Source organism: Cololabis saira, chromosome 1, assembly GCF_033807715.1.
Source record: "Cololabis saira isolate AMF1-May2022 chromosome 1, fColSai1.1, whole genome shotgun sequence".
NCBI lineage: Eukaryota > Metazoa > Chordata > Actinopteri > Beloniformes > Belonidae > Cololabis > Cololabis saira.
The window spans coordinates 47,929,140-47,944,508 of record NC_084587.1 but is presented as its reverse complement, the minus strand read 5'-3'; the positions used below and the strand labels follow the sequence as shown (position 1 = coordinate 47,944,508).

Sequence of the window (15,369 nt, the reverse complement as noted above, 5' to 3'; positions counted from 1 at the left end):
TCATCTTCTCCTGCTGCAGTGTCGTCACTTCCAGAAAGGGCAGTCCCGGGGCAGTCACTAGCTCGGCTAAGCGTGGGTTGCGTATTACATGCTGGAATACCTCGAATTAGGACGCATCATCTGGCACTAAAAGCTTGATCTCAAGAGCTTCAGTTAGGTTTGACTACCGGCTAAGGTCTATACATGGCTTTTAAAACTTCGATTTGATCGGTTGGATTAAGGCAACAATTCGACTTTCTGTTAGTGCATGTAAACGTACTAAAGTGTCTGCCTAAAAAGTAAATCAGACAGATACAGCTGATCCAGAATGTTGCTGCCTGAGTTCTCACCAGAACTACGAAGGTGGACCACATCAGTCCAGTTCATCCGCAGCAGATGCCCGAACCACCTCGCCTGGTTCCTCTCGATGCGGAGAATAAAATCTCTGTTATTAAATCTTTTTTGGGTTGTTTTTAATTGTTATTACTCTGAAGGATCATTTTGATTTCCCTCCATCAATAAACCCAAACATGCTTAAGAGGAGACTCAGTTTAAACTAACTAGTTAAAACAAACTGAGCTAATTGTCCTTGTTCTGATAGCTTATAATCTTCTTACACATAAGATGATGTCCTTTCTTTTATGTTGTCAGTTTCTTGTTTTGATGTTTTGCTGGATAACTAATTGCTCTGTATAGTAGGAATACAGTTAAGTTGAGTTGGAGTTATCATCTTTATCTCTGCAGAACCATCATGCCGTCATTGGTGGGCGTGGCCCTGCTGACCCTGGCGCTCTCGACCCCCACCCTGGCTTTTGCTCCAATCGGAGGAGGCGGAGCTTCCCATGTCACCATAACTGGATCTGCTCTGCTGCAAAAAGTGAAGGAGACATGTCGGGCGGTGGCTGAAGAAGCCGGTCATGAGTTCAACCCCACGGTAGGTGGAAGATAACATGAGAAAAGCACACCAATAAAGTCACATAACATACTGAAACAGGAATATGTTTTGAATATCACTAAACATGGAGTCTTGCTCATTCAAACTCTCTTCGTGGAGTTTATTATTTGCTACTACCCTGGTCAATGCTCGCCTGACCTTGGGTTGAAACCTGCTGGGTCGTCCGCTCGTGTGAAGATACACAAATGTCCTAAAAGTTCCTAAAAGATCTTTTTCATTGTAGAATGATGGACCACAAATAGTTTGTAAACGGCCTTGTGACTCCTCCCACATTACTGAACTGCAACAACTGTTTCTCTAAGATCACTGCTGATGGTGCTTTTTTTGAAAGGCATTGCGTGAAAATACGTCTCAAGACCAGCCAGGTCTAATAAGATCAGTTAATCACACAATCATATTAAATAAATGCTTGTTTTGTGATTTCTACATTTCATTCTATTTCCTACAAAATTGAGTTTTAATTATAAGAAACCCACTTGAGACCTAAATGAGTCTTAGAAGAACAGCAGCAATGGGCGTCATTGGCAAAGTATTTTCTAAGATCTTGTCAAAATGTGGTGTGCTTCTGGAAGAGATATTCTGTGTGCGTACTTTGCATTGTTTACACCCTGCACATCCCTTACTCATCATGTCTTGCCTTCTCGTCTTCAAACTCCAGGGTTCTTCTCCTGAGGAACTGGTCCAGGCCTGTCTTGGCCCCAGAGCTACAGGAGAAGTGTCTGGTGCCAAGTTCCACTCAGCTCTGCAACAGATCTACGCCCAGAACGGGCTGGTAGACCGTGACTTTGTCAACAGGTAAAGTCAGAGAGAGATAATCAGAATTCAGCAAATCTGTTGCAGCACCAGATTGGATCTGTGCTCAAAATATCTTTCAGCGCTCCACATCATTTCAACTCTGAAGCATTTTACGAGGGGCGCGGCCTCATCACGGAGGGCATCGCGGCCATTAAAGCCAGCATCCGTCAGGAGAACTTCCAGGCTGCCAGGGAAACGCTGGGTAGAGTCCTCCATACGCTGCAGGTGAGGAACCTGGAAAAAAAGCATTTTTATAGTCCACAAAGAAAAGCATTGAGATGCAAAAAGAAAAAGAAAAAGAAAGTGTAGGACCCATTGATTTGACACGCCCGAAACGAGTGCAGATAATTATGATCTTACACAACACTTGTGTTTGGGTGCATTATCAGGACTTCTACAGCCACAGTAACTGGGTGGAGCTGGGCTACACGGAGCCGTATATCAACCTCATACGCCCACACCTTCCGCTGGAAAACCTTGCAGGTGAGTGTGCCTTATATTGCTTTCCACCAATGAGGTCGACATATTCTGGTGACAGCGTCAAATGTCGTAACAAAGACAATATTGACAATATATACGTTCTGTACCTTGGAGCATAAAAGCTGACCAAAGAGCAGATTGTCCCCGATACAGCAGTCCAGCCACCGTTCAAAGTCCCATAGTTCATTTTGATACTTATCCAACATTTGACAAACACTAAATACATATTTCAATAGTGGAAAAAAAAAACAACTTCATATGAATTCCTGCCTCCTCTTTGCGTTGTGCTTGTACAGACGTGGACACCGCCACCTGCACTGACTGCCCCAGTGCATCATGTCCAAATCAGATGCTCCCCGAGATCCTGAAGGATAAAACACTCACATCGGGCTACATGGGACTCTACTCTTCAGCAAAGCCCAAAGGTAATGGATCTCATATTTTCACAGGATATCATTAAACCTCCACATTTGTGCAGTAACGAGGATCACAAGGCAGCAAAGGAGGTTAAAGGTCACAGCAAATTCACCTGGAGTCTGCAAACACAGTCAATCTTTTCACCCATTTCTGTAGTATACACTTTTATTGAATAGAGAAGAAAAGAAACCCAGCCTCTCGGGGCATTTCACTGTGGACATCATGCATGGTGGAGGTAATCTTTTCTTCTGAAAAACAATCGTTTTTCCAGGAAGGGGGGTGTTCATTAGAAAAAGCAATGGTGGGCCAGTTTTGTTCTGTCCAATTTTTGGACAGGACCTCGTCCATTCCATCCCTGGATGGTTCTCTTTAATGTGTTGTCTTTTTACCAACGGTCTTGTCCTCTGTCTGTGTTGACTTTTTCACTCCCACCAGCTGCTATTGCTGAACAGTGGTGACCTGATTCTTTCTCTGAATACTCATGGTGAACGAAGCATCAGTCATGGGATTCAGAGGTTTCTGAAGAACTGTTTTGCAGCCTCTTTTCCCGTGTACTCTGTGTCATCGTGGCTCCTAGGAAGCCAACTGTAACACACCCCCGGTATATCAATCCCAACCCATCAGTCCCAGCTCCTTCAGCTGATCCTGAAATAGCTGCAGAGCTGCTGATGGATGTTAACAGCAGAATATCCTGTTTCAGACGTTGTTTCCGTGGCCAGTATAAAAAACATACAGCTGCATTTAGCTGACACTGGATTAGCACAAACTGCAGATTGCTTTGCTTCCCTTCGCAGCATGATGATGGTGAGAATGGCTACTGAGCCAACTGCCAATCAAATAGCTACACTTCATATTAGAAATAAATGTATTGCTTCATATAAATTCCCCTGATGTGAAAATTCCCCCGAAGTGGTATTTCTACAGAGAGTGGCTTTGTTGTTCACCACGCTGAAAGTCAGTGTACCTGCCCTCATAGTGACTTCAGCAGCTTGTTTGTAAAGTGTAAGTCATTATTGTTTGACAAAACAGCTTAATGTGCAGAATGATAAGAGATAGAGCTGATAATCATGCTGTACTTATGTCACTATCATTAGTGAATGATTCAAACAACTGGGACGTTATAGAATAGATATCTGGTTAATCATGGTAAAAACAGGAAGCATGAGACTGATACATGTTTACGCTTTTATATGCAGTAAAATTATGTTTTCAGGGAGGACATTTTTCAGCTTTTTTCATTCACTTTCCTGTCTCCATGTAAGCATTGTCCTTAAAGGTATTGTGACATCATTTTTAACATGCTTTTAACACTATTAAAAGTCTTGGCCAACATCCCTCAAATGTGTCTAAAAGAGTGTAACAAGAAAAACTTCACTCTAGTAATCTTTTCCTGGCTTTTTATTACAGTGTTTTTTTGCGCCGGGAAAAATGCTTCCTTTTCTCCCTTTCCTGTCAATCATTGCGCCGCTCCTCCTCCAAACCTCCTGCAGCCCAGCCATACGCTCACAGCGGCGTCGGGGAGTTAAGCGACAGGCGAAGCATGGAAAAGCGGCAGGGAGAACCACAGCAAACAATCATAAAAATAAAGGCATGCAAGCAGCACTGTCCCCTTGTCTTAAGTCCAGTCAGTGGCCGCGGGTCTTCTTAGCAGTTTTCCTCCGGTGATTAGAACAAAAGAGGCTCTAAACAGCCGAGCGCGTCGCCGCGTAACCCTACGCCGTAGGCTCTGCGTCGGTGTAACGCGGTACCATAAATCAGCCTTTATGGTGCACTGGAGAGGAGAGGAGGCAGGGAGCTGGGTGGAGGGGGCGGTGATTTAGCGGGCCCTGACGTCACGGCCCGCCACCAAACCAGGTGCGCCGTTTTTGCACAGTTATGCGGAAAATCCCAGAAAGCACACAATACACTGAATGTTAAAAGTTCATTGTTTTTTGGGTGTAATTGATGTCAAGACACCCAACAAAACACAAAAAATCAAGAAAAATGTGTTTTTCATGTCACAATACCTTTAAGTAAGAGTAAACCCAATAAATAAATAAACAGTTAACGCCATCAATTCAGTTATGCAACATACAAGTTAAGTATTATCAGTTGTTAATTTCCCAACACAACTAGACATAATTAAATGACTCCTATAATGTATTCTACCCATAAAAGAACAGGCGAAGGCAGGTAGAGGACCCATAAAGTAACATTTGACCCAGTTTGTCTTCTTCCTCCCGCCCTGTGCCAGGTAAGTGTAGCCATGGAGGTGCAGGCGATCTGACGAGCACAGCGATTCCACGGGGAGGCATCAGCAAAGACCAGCGTCGCTCTGACAACGTGCTCCTCCACAATGCAGCTGTGACAGCAGCTGGAGACGCCAGCCTCCAGCTGCTGGAGGACATCCGTTTGAGTGCAGGGAACAATAACTTCCTGAGGTACAACAGCAGCAACACATAAAAGCATTGCTTCAGAGGAAAGTTGTTGTGTTTAGGAGAACTATGAACAGATTCTTATTTTGGTCTTTTGTGTGCCCCCTCCCCAACACTCACAGAATGATGGGGATCGCCCGCTCATCCGTTGTGTGCTTTGTCATCGACACCACCGGCAGCATGTCAGATGACATTAAAGAAGCCCAATCGGTCGTTTATGATATCATTGACAGCAAAAAAGGAACTCAGGACGAGCCCTCAGAGTACATCCTGGTGCCCTTCAACGACCCAGGCATGACCAATTCCTCCTCATTAATCTCGTTTGGAAACCATTTGCAGTGTCAGGTCGATGCTTTATGGTAGAGTTGCTCTAATTGTTACTTAAAATGACGTAATGTAAGGTAAATTTAGCGTAATGTGATATTGTATAATAATGTAAACAAATATTAGTTTGAACTCCAGGTTGGACTTGTTGCTGAATAGTTTTTTTCATTACATGTAGCCTTTGGACCTATGGTCAGGACAACAGATCCTGAAAAGATGAAAAGGGAAATCTCTAAGCTCAAAGCAGATGGTGGTGGTGATGTCCCAGAAATGTGCCTCTCAGGACTTCAGGTATAACTCATATCAGTATTATAGCCAGAAAACTTTTAACAGTCATGTAATGAACCTGAACTGATGGACTGTTTCAACACTGTCAATGTTTATTTCTCCAGTTGGCTCTCACTGGGTCCCCTTCCTCGTCCCACATCTATGTTTTCACTGATGCGATAGCCAAAGATATTCACCTCAAGGACAGCATAGTTGCTCTCATCAGGACCACCAAGTCAACAGTAAGTAATGGATGCCACCTAGTGACACATGTTGGCTGAGTCTAAATCAATTCATATGGATCATCTTCATGTCATCACAACTCCACAGGTTTCATTCTTCATGACTCCGACCAGGAGGAGGCGTCGTTCTCTCAAAGCTGCTTCCTTTGTAGATTACAAGGACTTGGCTTTGGCATCTGGAGGTCAGGCCATCGAGGTATCAAAGTCGCAGCTGCCTCAGGCCACAGATGTTATCCTCGACAGTTCGACTTCCGCCCTGGTAAGTTTCTCAGAACCTTAAGTGACCGGTCCAAATCCAAGAACTGAGGACTAAATAATCAGCTTTGCATGTCTTTCCCACAGGTTACAGTTCTTCAGCGGGCAAGGAATGCAGCACGGGAAGAGACATTCCCGTTCGTGTTGGATGAATCGCTGAAAAACATCACAATCTACATCACAGGATCATCCATCACTTTCACGCTGACAAACCCTGGAGGTATCTCAAAGCTTCAGATGTGGTGCAGAGGAGAGGGGATAAGATGTTATCACGACTAATGATGTGCGATAAACATTCCAGGTGTGAGCCAGACTCAAAACCAGGCCAACGGGAAACTGGGGACCATTCAGACGGTGGGCAACCTGAGGAGAATTCGCCTGAACCCTGACAGGCAGTTAGGAAGGTGGAAGATCAACATCAAATCCCCCCAGCCGTACACGCTCAAAGTCACAGGTCAAGTTCTGGATATTTAACAATTATGGATAAATCATTAATTAATGGATATCAATGAATTAATTAATTAATAAATTGATAAATATCTTTCTGATTGCGCTGCACCAGCTGGTTGATAAGGCTTCTTATTCTGCAGGTATAAACTCAATGCTCGAGACACTGAAATGATCCATATTCATGTTTGTGGAAACCGTTTATCTCTGTCAGCTGGGTCGTTAAAAATGTTCTAGTTGAGTATCTCTAGTAACGATATGTCCTTGTGTTTCCAGGCCAGAGCACAATCACTTTCATTTATGACTTTGTGGAGAGCTTCGGGGGACCTCATCCAGGATACGCTGTACTCAGTGGACGTCCACAAGCAGGTGTAGTTCTAACAAATTTACTTGTGTATGGCACTGCAAACAGTTCTTAAGGCTGAATTATGGTTCTGCGTTAAACCTATGCCATAGGGTACGCGGCTACGCGGGAGGCTCTCTGCCTGACGTGCACCTCCTAAAAAATTTAACTACGCAGTAGTGAACTTTCAGCACTCTTTTATTTGTGTGTGTGATTTTTTTTTGTTTTGGTTTTTTGCACAATAGTTGTCCTTATATCTTTGGTTCACTGTGACCGGAAAAGCCGGAAGCTAAACAAAGTATCAACTAGCGCTCTCGGGGGGTACTGCACCGCGGAGAAATGGAGTGACAGAGAAGTCCGAAGGGTTCACGACAGCGTCATGGCAACGGCGTATGCTCTGCGTTAGTTTAACACAGAAGCCTAATTCAGGCTTTAGACAGAGGTCTCTGAGAGTGTTCCTGATTCCTTCCAGTCATTTTCTTAATAGGGTTATGTCTGGTTATTTTTCTTCTCCAGTGAAAATCATGGACATCCAACATTGATTTTTGGCCTTGTCCCAAATGTACAGACATTTTTCTAGAATCCAGGAATTTTTTGATGATGGTATTAAATATTTTAGATAATGAGATATTTCAAGTCTTCACAACTCTATGCTGAAGAATATTACAATGAATGTATTCATATATTTTTCTAGAGTTTTGCAGATTGGTGAACCTTTGCCCATGATTACTTTTAAAAGCCTCTTAAAAGCCTGATCTTTTTATTCAGGTGAAATTCAGATATAAACAAAGTATTTTGCATGAAAGGGTCCATCCATTCATCCATCCATCTCGGTCCACTTATCTGAGGACGGGCTGAGAACTCACCTAGCTCATCTTGGGGGATCCCAAGCCAGCTGAGCGACATAGTCCCTCCAACATGTCCTGGTTCCCCAGTGTCTGCTCCCAGTGAGACATGCCCAGAAGACCTCACCAGGGAGGCGTTCAGGAGGCATATCTGCCAATCATTCTTCTGCACCAATTCTTCCCACACTCATGAACAAGACCCCAAGATACTTGATCTCCTCCACTTCGGACAGAATCTGATCCCCAACCCGAAGAGATTGTTATCCCAGCCAATTCACATTTGGCTTTAAACTGCTCCAGCGAGAGCTGAAGGTCTTGGCCTGATGAAGCCAACAGAACCATGTTATCTGCAAAAAGCAGAGACCCAATTCTGTGGCCACCAAACCAGACCCCCTCCGCTCCTCGGCTGCACCTAGAAATTCTGTCCATGACAGTTATGAACAGAATCTGTGACAAAAGGTATTGTTGGCTGAGTCCAACCTGCACGGGAAAGCAGTTTGACCTACAGCCGACAATGCGGACAAAGCTCTGACACCAGATGTAGAGGGACTGGATAGCTTGTGTAAGGGAAGCCGGCACCCCATACTGCAGGAGCATTCTCCAGAGGAGTCCCTGAGGGACACGGTCAAATGCCTTCTCCAAGTCGACAAAGCACATGTGGAGTGGTTGGGCAAACTCCCATGCCCCCTCCAGGACCCCACTGGGGTTGTCGAGATGGTCCACAAGGGAGGGTGAGGAGTATGATCCCTCTATAATTGGAGCACACCCTTCTGTCCCCCTTCTTAAAGAAGGAGACCACCACCCAGTATGCCAATCCAGAGGCACTGTCCACAATGTCCATGTGATGCTTCTCAGGTTTGTCAACCAAGACAGCCTAACGACATCCAGAGCCTTAAGGAACTCAGGGAGGATCTCATCCACCCCTGCTGCCAGTAGCTTCTCAACCACCTCTGTGACCTCAGCCCCAGAGATAGGAGAGCCCACCTCCAATCTTAAAGGCTCTGCTTCCTTATAGGAAGGCGTATAGAAATGGCCTCTCCAGACTCCTCCCACACCCAGGTTTTTGCTTCACCAACTGCCGACCCTGCGTTCTGATTGGCCTGCCGATACTAATCTGCTACCTCTGTTGTCCCACCGGCCAAAAAAGCCCTATGGGACTAACTCAAAAAAAACCAGCTTGACAACATCCCTAACCACTGGTGTCGGGGATAACTGCCATGATAGGCATGTACATTCCAGCCACAGTGCTGGTCAGCTGCCTTGACAATGGAGGCATGGAACATGGTCTACTCAGACTTAATGTCCCCTGCCTCCCCAGGGACATGGTTGAAGCTCTGCCAGAGATGGGAGTTGACAGGAGACTCTGCCAGACAATCCAAGCAGACCGTCACAATACGTTTGGGCCTACCAGGTCTAACTGGCATCTTACCCCACCACCAGAGCCAACTCACCACCCCTCATTCCAATGTTTTAATTTTATGGTCTCAGCATGGGGCCACCGTAATTGTGCCCCACAGCGATGTACTGAGACGATGCTGGACATGCACATTGTGATTTCAGCAGTTTATTACTTAAACAAGCACCAGTGGGCCAGCCCCACTTTTAAGTACTTTGAGAGGAATACACTTACTAAGCCTGCCAACATTCTGACAAATACGTTGGACAATTTATATACACAAATATATTAAACAGAATTTACTCAGTCTTCATATAATTACATAGTATGCAATAAGAACAGATTCTGTTACACTTACTTCAAGGCAGCATATAGCTTCATAGCGACATCTGGTGGGGCCTGGTCCCACCTGTTGCCAGTTGATCTATTTATTTGCAATATGTTATTTGTGGTGTGTCTTTTTAGTATCGTTTACTTTCTAGCCTCTGTTATCGATGGCCCAATTTCTTTGAGACATGTTGCTGCCCTCAAACTTGTAACCCACTGATATTTTTCATGAAATGAAAAATGTCTCACTTTTGATTTTCCTTATGTTTTCTCTTCTATTGTGAATATTTGCGGTTTAATGTATACTCTTTTGGTTTGAATTTTAAACAGCATCCCAACATTTTAATTACATTTATCAACTTAATTTCCTTTTTCCTCCCTAACGTTTGCATTTGTCTCTTTTGTCTGGAAAACCAGGTCAGCCAGCCACATTGAAGCTCTCAGCCATTGGTAGAAAAGGTGCATCCTCGATGACTGTTGAAGGTGTTGGCTTGGCTCTTGTGTCTGGTCCTGAGGCCATAACCCACAGCACGCTGACTGACATGGGGAACGGAGACATCCTGGTGACTGTTTCTACGGTCCCTGAGGGGGAGTTTGTTGTCGTTCTGAAAGGAACTGACAAAGTGTCAAACAGTGAATTTCAGCGGCAGTCAACCACCCAGATGTCTGTCTCCAAAGTGAATATTCAGGTCTGGCCCCTCACTCAATTTTTAATTCAATTCAATTTTATTTATATAGCCTCTATAACAACACAAGTGGTCTCTAGGTGCTTTCCAGAGACCCAGAACATGATCCCCGAGCAATTATTACATAAACTTCACTTCCTCTTCAGCAACATTTGTTTGACTGACTTCCGATAAATCACGGGATTTATATATATTGATCTTTTTCATCCTTTCCTTCTCCTCTTCAGGCTACAGTGGGCAGCAGTGTAGAACCAGGAGAAGCCTTGGCTCTTCCTTTCAACGTGATGACCCAGGGTGCTGGAGGCACATACACCATTGACGCCAGAAATGACAAAAACTTCCACATGGAATACCCAAAGAAGTGAGAGCAACCATCTTCGAGGAATCCCTCCGTCATCTGTTTTAAACAATGACATGATTGGATTCGGGGATAATAAAATATCCTTTCTATGTGGCAGCTGCTTAGCTAAGTCTGTTTCTTTCTCTTTTTATTTGAAAGTACAGCTGCAATTTGATGGTGAAATCATCTTTCCACCTGTTGTTCTTAAGCTCATTTGTTCAACCTGCAATCAGATGTGAAAATTGGCTGGAAAGAAAGAAACGGAACCCAAGATTCCCAGACAGAAAATTACATGAGACCCTGGTTAACAGGAGTCAGTCATTTTATTAGGTTGCTGTTTTCATTATTACAGTGGGACTTATTACCTTATTGCCCTTTTATTCATCATTATTATTGTGGTTTTGATTCTCCATAGACAATATCTTCACAGGGTTAGTTCACTAACACAGGATTAAATAAACTAATTCATAACCAGTTCTGTATCCGACAGCTCTGGTTTAGTTGATACAGGATTAGCTAATTTCGAGTTCAGAGTTAACTCAGGGTTTGTTAAACCTTTATTGAAGACAGCCCTGGTTACAGATTATGAACACTCTTCTACTTCTTGTTTAAATTCCATGAATCCTGTAAACGTGACCTTAAAAGTGCATTTTCTTCTCTTCTGATAGACTCACTTTGACAACCGGAAAACCTGCCAATGCAACTTTGAAGATTAAACCACCTGCTAGCACAAAGTCAGGAACCGATGTCACTCTGACGATTGAAACCAAGTCATCCGATGGAGCCAACTCCAATTACGTCGTCCTGAGATTGTCTGTTGTCACCAAGGTAACCAAACGTTTCCTCAGACATTTTGTCAAACAAAACACCAAAGAAAATTAAAAGGGATTACCATAATATAATAATAATAAACATAACAGGACTGCAATTTATGACATGATGTTATTCATCGAAACACTGACACTCCTTTCAGAGTGATAACATGTCATTGTGACCAACAGTCTCGGGAAACTGATGAAGGGTCAAGCTAAAGCAGAATCAGTTCAAAATCAAATGTTAATCAAAATGTCATTGAGTAGAGCGGTACAGCGGAGTAAATTTTATAAAGGGGTGAAATTGATTATAAATACCATGTTGACCCAAACAAGAAGTAGGAGATTTATCATCTCTACAACACTGGAGCCACTTGAACATGGTTTCACACTCTTATTAGGGTGTATATATATATATATATATATATATGACGGCCAGTCCAGATTCATTTTCTGCACGTCAGTTTGCAATCTGTGACTCACGTTATGCTTTTCTGCATTACCAGTTCACACAACACTCATTTCAAAATGGACAAAATGCAACAAAATGCCTACGCTGCTTTGCCTCTGTGCTGTTTACACACCGCAGCAGGGTGTATATATATATATATATATATATATATATATATATATATATATATATATATATATATATATACACTGGATTTGGGGGAGGAGCTTCACTGTCTTTCTTTCCCACTGAAACCAAGCTGGCGCAGACCTCCTGCAATCATAGTAACATGAAAGCCAGCAGTGACGGGGAAACTGACACCAGCACTGCTGTGTGTCCCACGGGAACAGGGCCGGCCCAAGCCTCCATGGGGCCCTAAGCAAAATCTGATTTTGGGGCCCTCTATTACTGCCAATAATGCTGATCATTGATCATTCACACCCACTATAAACTTATTTTATGTTCTTCCCTGTCATTACAAATACACTTGTAAAACTAGATACCATGGGAGCTACAACAGATTAACAAACCTGCAGAAAAATCTTTCAATTAATATTTACAAAGTCAGCAACAGATAAAAGGTCAAAGAGCTGCACAGTTGCAGCCGTGTTGTTTCCATCATCCTACTGTCAGCCTGGCATGTTTTTACCCATCTATGGTTTTTAATCTGAAATGGAGCAAATCCAGCTACAAGAGCAGCCTGGGCTTGATTTACACTGAATATTTAAAGTGATATAGTACTAAGTGTGATACTGAGTGTCATCTACAGTGTAGGCCTAAAAGAAACACAATAATCAAATATATCATTTATAAACCATTTACTGTAAAAACGTTATCTACTTTATTTTTGGTTTTAAATAAACCGCAACTGCAATATGCAACAACAAAGTACTACAAAAACTAGAACTATAATTCAAGTCACTCAACTTAGATAAACAGTACCTTGTCAATATGTTCTCCATATAAGAATAAATTCAAATGTACATAAACAGACATTATTAAATAGAATAAACAAATAAAATCAAACAAATAGAGCCGAGAGGCAGTAGTCAATATGCCAGCAGGCAGCAGTAGTCTACTTTAGTCTGTTAACATAATATTGTTTACGTAATAATATTCATTATTGTGTTTTTTTTACAATAAAATACCTTTGATAATGTATGAATCATCACTCACACATAAAAAAACTTTTTTTTTTTTTTTTTACTCTTGGGGGCCCCCTAGTGGTCACGGGGCCCTGAGCAGCCGCTTAGTTCGCTTATGCCTTGGGCCGGCTCTGCACAGGAACAACACTGTCTAAATATATATATTTCTGTTGGTGCTTACTCAGCGCTGAATGAATAAAGCAGCTTTATTAAGCGATGTCACTGACTGTGGACTGCCTGATCAGCTCAGTTCTTCTTTTACTCACCAAACTCCTCTCAGAAACAGGAAACATTTGAAAGCACCTCTCAAACTAAGTGAACAGGCTTTGCACTCACCTCCCATCTTTCTGTTCCGTGTCCAGATTACAGATTTTTATCCACCGCTGTGTGAGGTGGTGACTGTGCTGGCCGATGACTGTCCTCAAGACGTGTCCCAGTGTGGGCCTTTCCGGTGGGCGCTCACGGCCAACCTGACAGACGGGAATGGCACGGGGATCGAGAGCATCTCCCTGAGTCAAGGAAGCGGAAACATCTCACACACGGCGCTGAGTGCTACCTTCATCCAAGCGCAGTACAACGCCTCCTGCTGCTCGCAGATTGTTGAGCTCGTAGCCGTGGATAAAGCCGGCAATGTGGGAAAGTGCTATCGTTCAATTGTTCACTCAGGTGTGCCTCCAGCTCTTAGCCTGTCGATGCAGCTGTGGCTTTGCCTGTTGGTATCTGTGTTTGCTGTAAGGCCTTGAAAGGGTTTCCATTCGTTCAGTCAATCATCTGTTTTCTCTCTAAATGTTGAGTTTTTCTAAAACAATGCACATCTACATAAACGTAAAAAACGATGACGCTTTATGCACCTGCTTAAGTACAATCTGCAAGCAACAGATGATGTGGAAGATGTTTAACTATTGAACATTGATACATTTTGTATAAATAAGTAGCTTTTTGTCATGGTTTCTATTGTTTATAGTTCTGATTATCTTTGGAAGAAGGGAACAATTTTCAGCCATTAAAATAAAAGAATAATGTTTGTCTATTTAAAAGTGTTGCCGTCTGAATCATTCATTAGAGCAGAAATACTACTACTACTACTACTACTACTACTGTCATTTAGAAGACGCTTTTATCCAAAGTGACTTACATCTGCGAAATAAAGATCACTCTCTGAGGACGTGGAAGGAGGGTTTTTTCCATTTAAATACATTTACTATGAGAATATGATACATTTTCAGTGTTTTTGAGATCTCAGGTTACAATTATATATTATAAAAAGTTGGCCCATCAGAATACAGTCGTATGGAAAGTTAGTAGCTTTTTAATACTCCGCTTTTGTGAGTAGAAATCATTTAAAAAATCATCCGAAAACACCCTGCAACAACATGCACTGTTTTTCACATTGTGGTCATTTATTTAACAGAAATGTAAGTAAATAGCATGAAAATCACGTCGGTACCCCGTAAGGGGGTACTAAGTACCCCCTTACAGCTTCACCAGGATTTATAGTTGTAGACAGGTGCTGCCGTCGCCGGCTTTCCCATTCATCGTGTATGTGCTGCCTCCGCGCAAGGGCGCAGGGTCTGACGCCGAGGTCGGCGGCCCGCAACAGGGCGCAAGCCGCCGAGTTTGCGCGGCGGCATAGGGCGCAAGTGGACGCACGCCGCCGGGTTGCCGCATCTAAAATGTGCAGGACACCGGCCCTTCTGGGATTCAGTTTGACACCTGTGAGCTAGAGGAAGACTGAACAGGTACAGTTAGTTGTAGAGCAGGGGTCACCAATCCTGGTCCTGGAGGGCCGGTGTCCTGCATGTTTTAGAGTTTTCTCTGCTTTAACACACCTGATTCTTATTAATCATCGTCATCAGCTTGTCATTGAGGTCTGCACAATTCTCTTAACGACAGTCACTTTTATCACGGTGCAATGAAACAGCGAAACATGTAAAACATGCAGGACACCGGCCCTTGAGGACCAGGATTGGTGACCCCTGTTGTAGAGGCAACCATGAGGCCATCCGTGTGACAGCTGGGTCAAAACTGGGTCGTGCAACAGGGTAATGACGCGAAGCACACCCGCAGATGTACAGGAATGGCTGAACAGATTCAAGGCTTGGAGGGGCCTAGTCAAAGTTCAGACCTGCTTCACTCTGAAATGTGGGGGAACCTCAAAAGATCTGTGCAAATGTAAATATCCAAAAGCCTAATTTAACTGAAGCAACATTGCAAATACGGAGAATGGACCACGAGGATGGAAGAGACTGATAAAGTGCAACAGGTTGAATTTGCCTAATGACTTTATATTTTGACACAAAAAACAACAACACTAAAGGATTGAGGAGTTCACATGACTGTAATATTAGTCATACTCGTACTTGGAAACAATTCCTTCATCTAAGCAACAAAGAAAGTTATCGCGGTCGATGTTTCTACACTTATTTAAAACATCTGACTCAAGCGCATT

The 15,369-nt window shown here is 43.2% G+C and overlaps 1 protein-coding gene across 3 annotated transcripts in view; it reads left to right on the top strand.

Moving 5' to 3' along the window:
- The window catches only part of vwa11 (von Willebrand factor A domain containing 11), a 41,364-nt gene extending 27,407 nt beyond the window's left edge, over positions 1-13,957 (top strand). For all 3 annotated transcript variants that reach the window (XM_061724840.1, XM_061724831.1, XM_061724822.1), the window contains exons 3-19: positions 724-913; positions 1,593-1,729; positions 1,810-1,954; positions 2,119-2,212; positions 2,506-2,634; positions 4,860-5,046; positions 5,163-5,332; positions 5,543-5,655; positions 5,757-5,873; positions 5,962-6,132; positions 6,216-6,348; positions 6,430-6,582; positions 6,852-6,944; positions 9,904-10,175; positions 10,400-10,533; positions 11,181-11,340; positions 13,283-13,957. In XM_061724840.1, the coding sequence (XP_061580824.1) occupies positions 724-913; positions 1,593-1,729; positions 1,810-1,954; positions 2,119-2,212; positions 2,506-2,634; positions 4,860-5,046; positions 5,163-5,332; positions 5,543-5,655; positions 5,757-5,873; positions 5,962-6,132; positions 6,216-6,348; positions 6,430-6,582; positions 6,852-6,944; positions 9,904-10,175; positions 10,400-10,533; positions 11,181-11,340; positions 13,283-13,663 (2,779 nt within the window). In that variant the 3' untranslated portion in view covers positions 13,664-13,957. The remainder of the gene's footprint in view (positions 1-723; positions 914-1,592; positions 1,730-1,809; positions 1,955-2,118; positions 2,213-2,505; positions 2,635-4,859; positions 5,047-5,162; positions 5,333-5,542; positions 5,656-5,756; positions 5,874-5,961; positions 6,133-6,215; positions 6,349-6,429; positions 6,583-6,851; positions 6,945-9,903; positions 10,176-10,399; positions 10,534-11,180; positions 11,341-13,282) is intronic.
- The last annotated feature ends 1,412 nt before the right edge of the window (positions 13,958-15,369 follow it).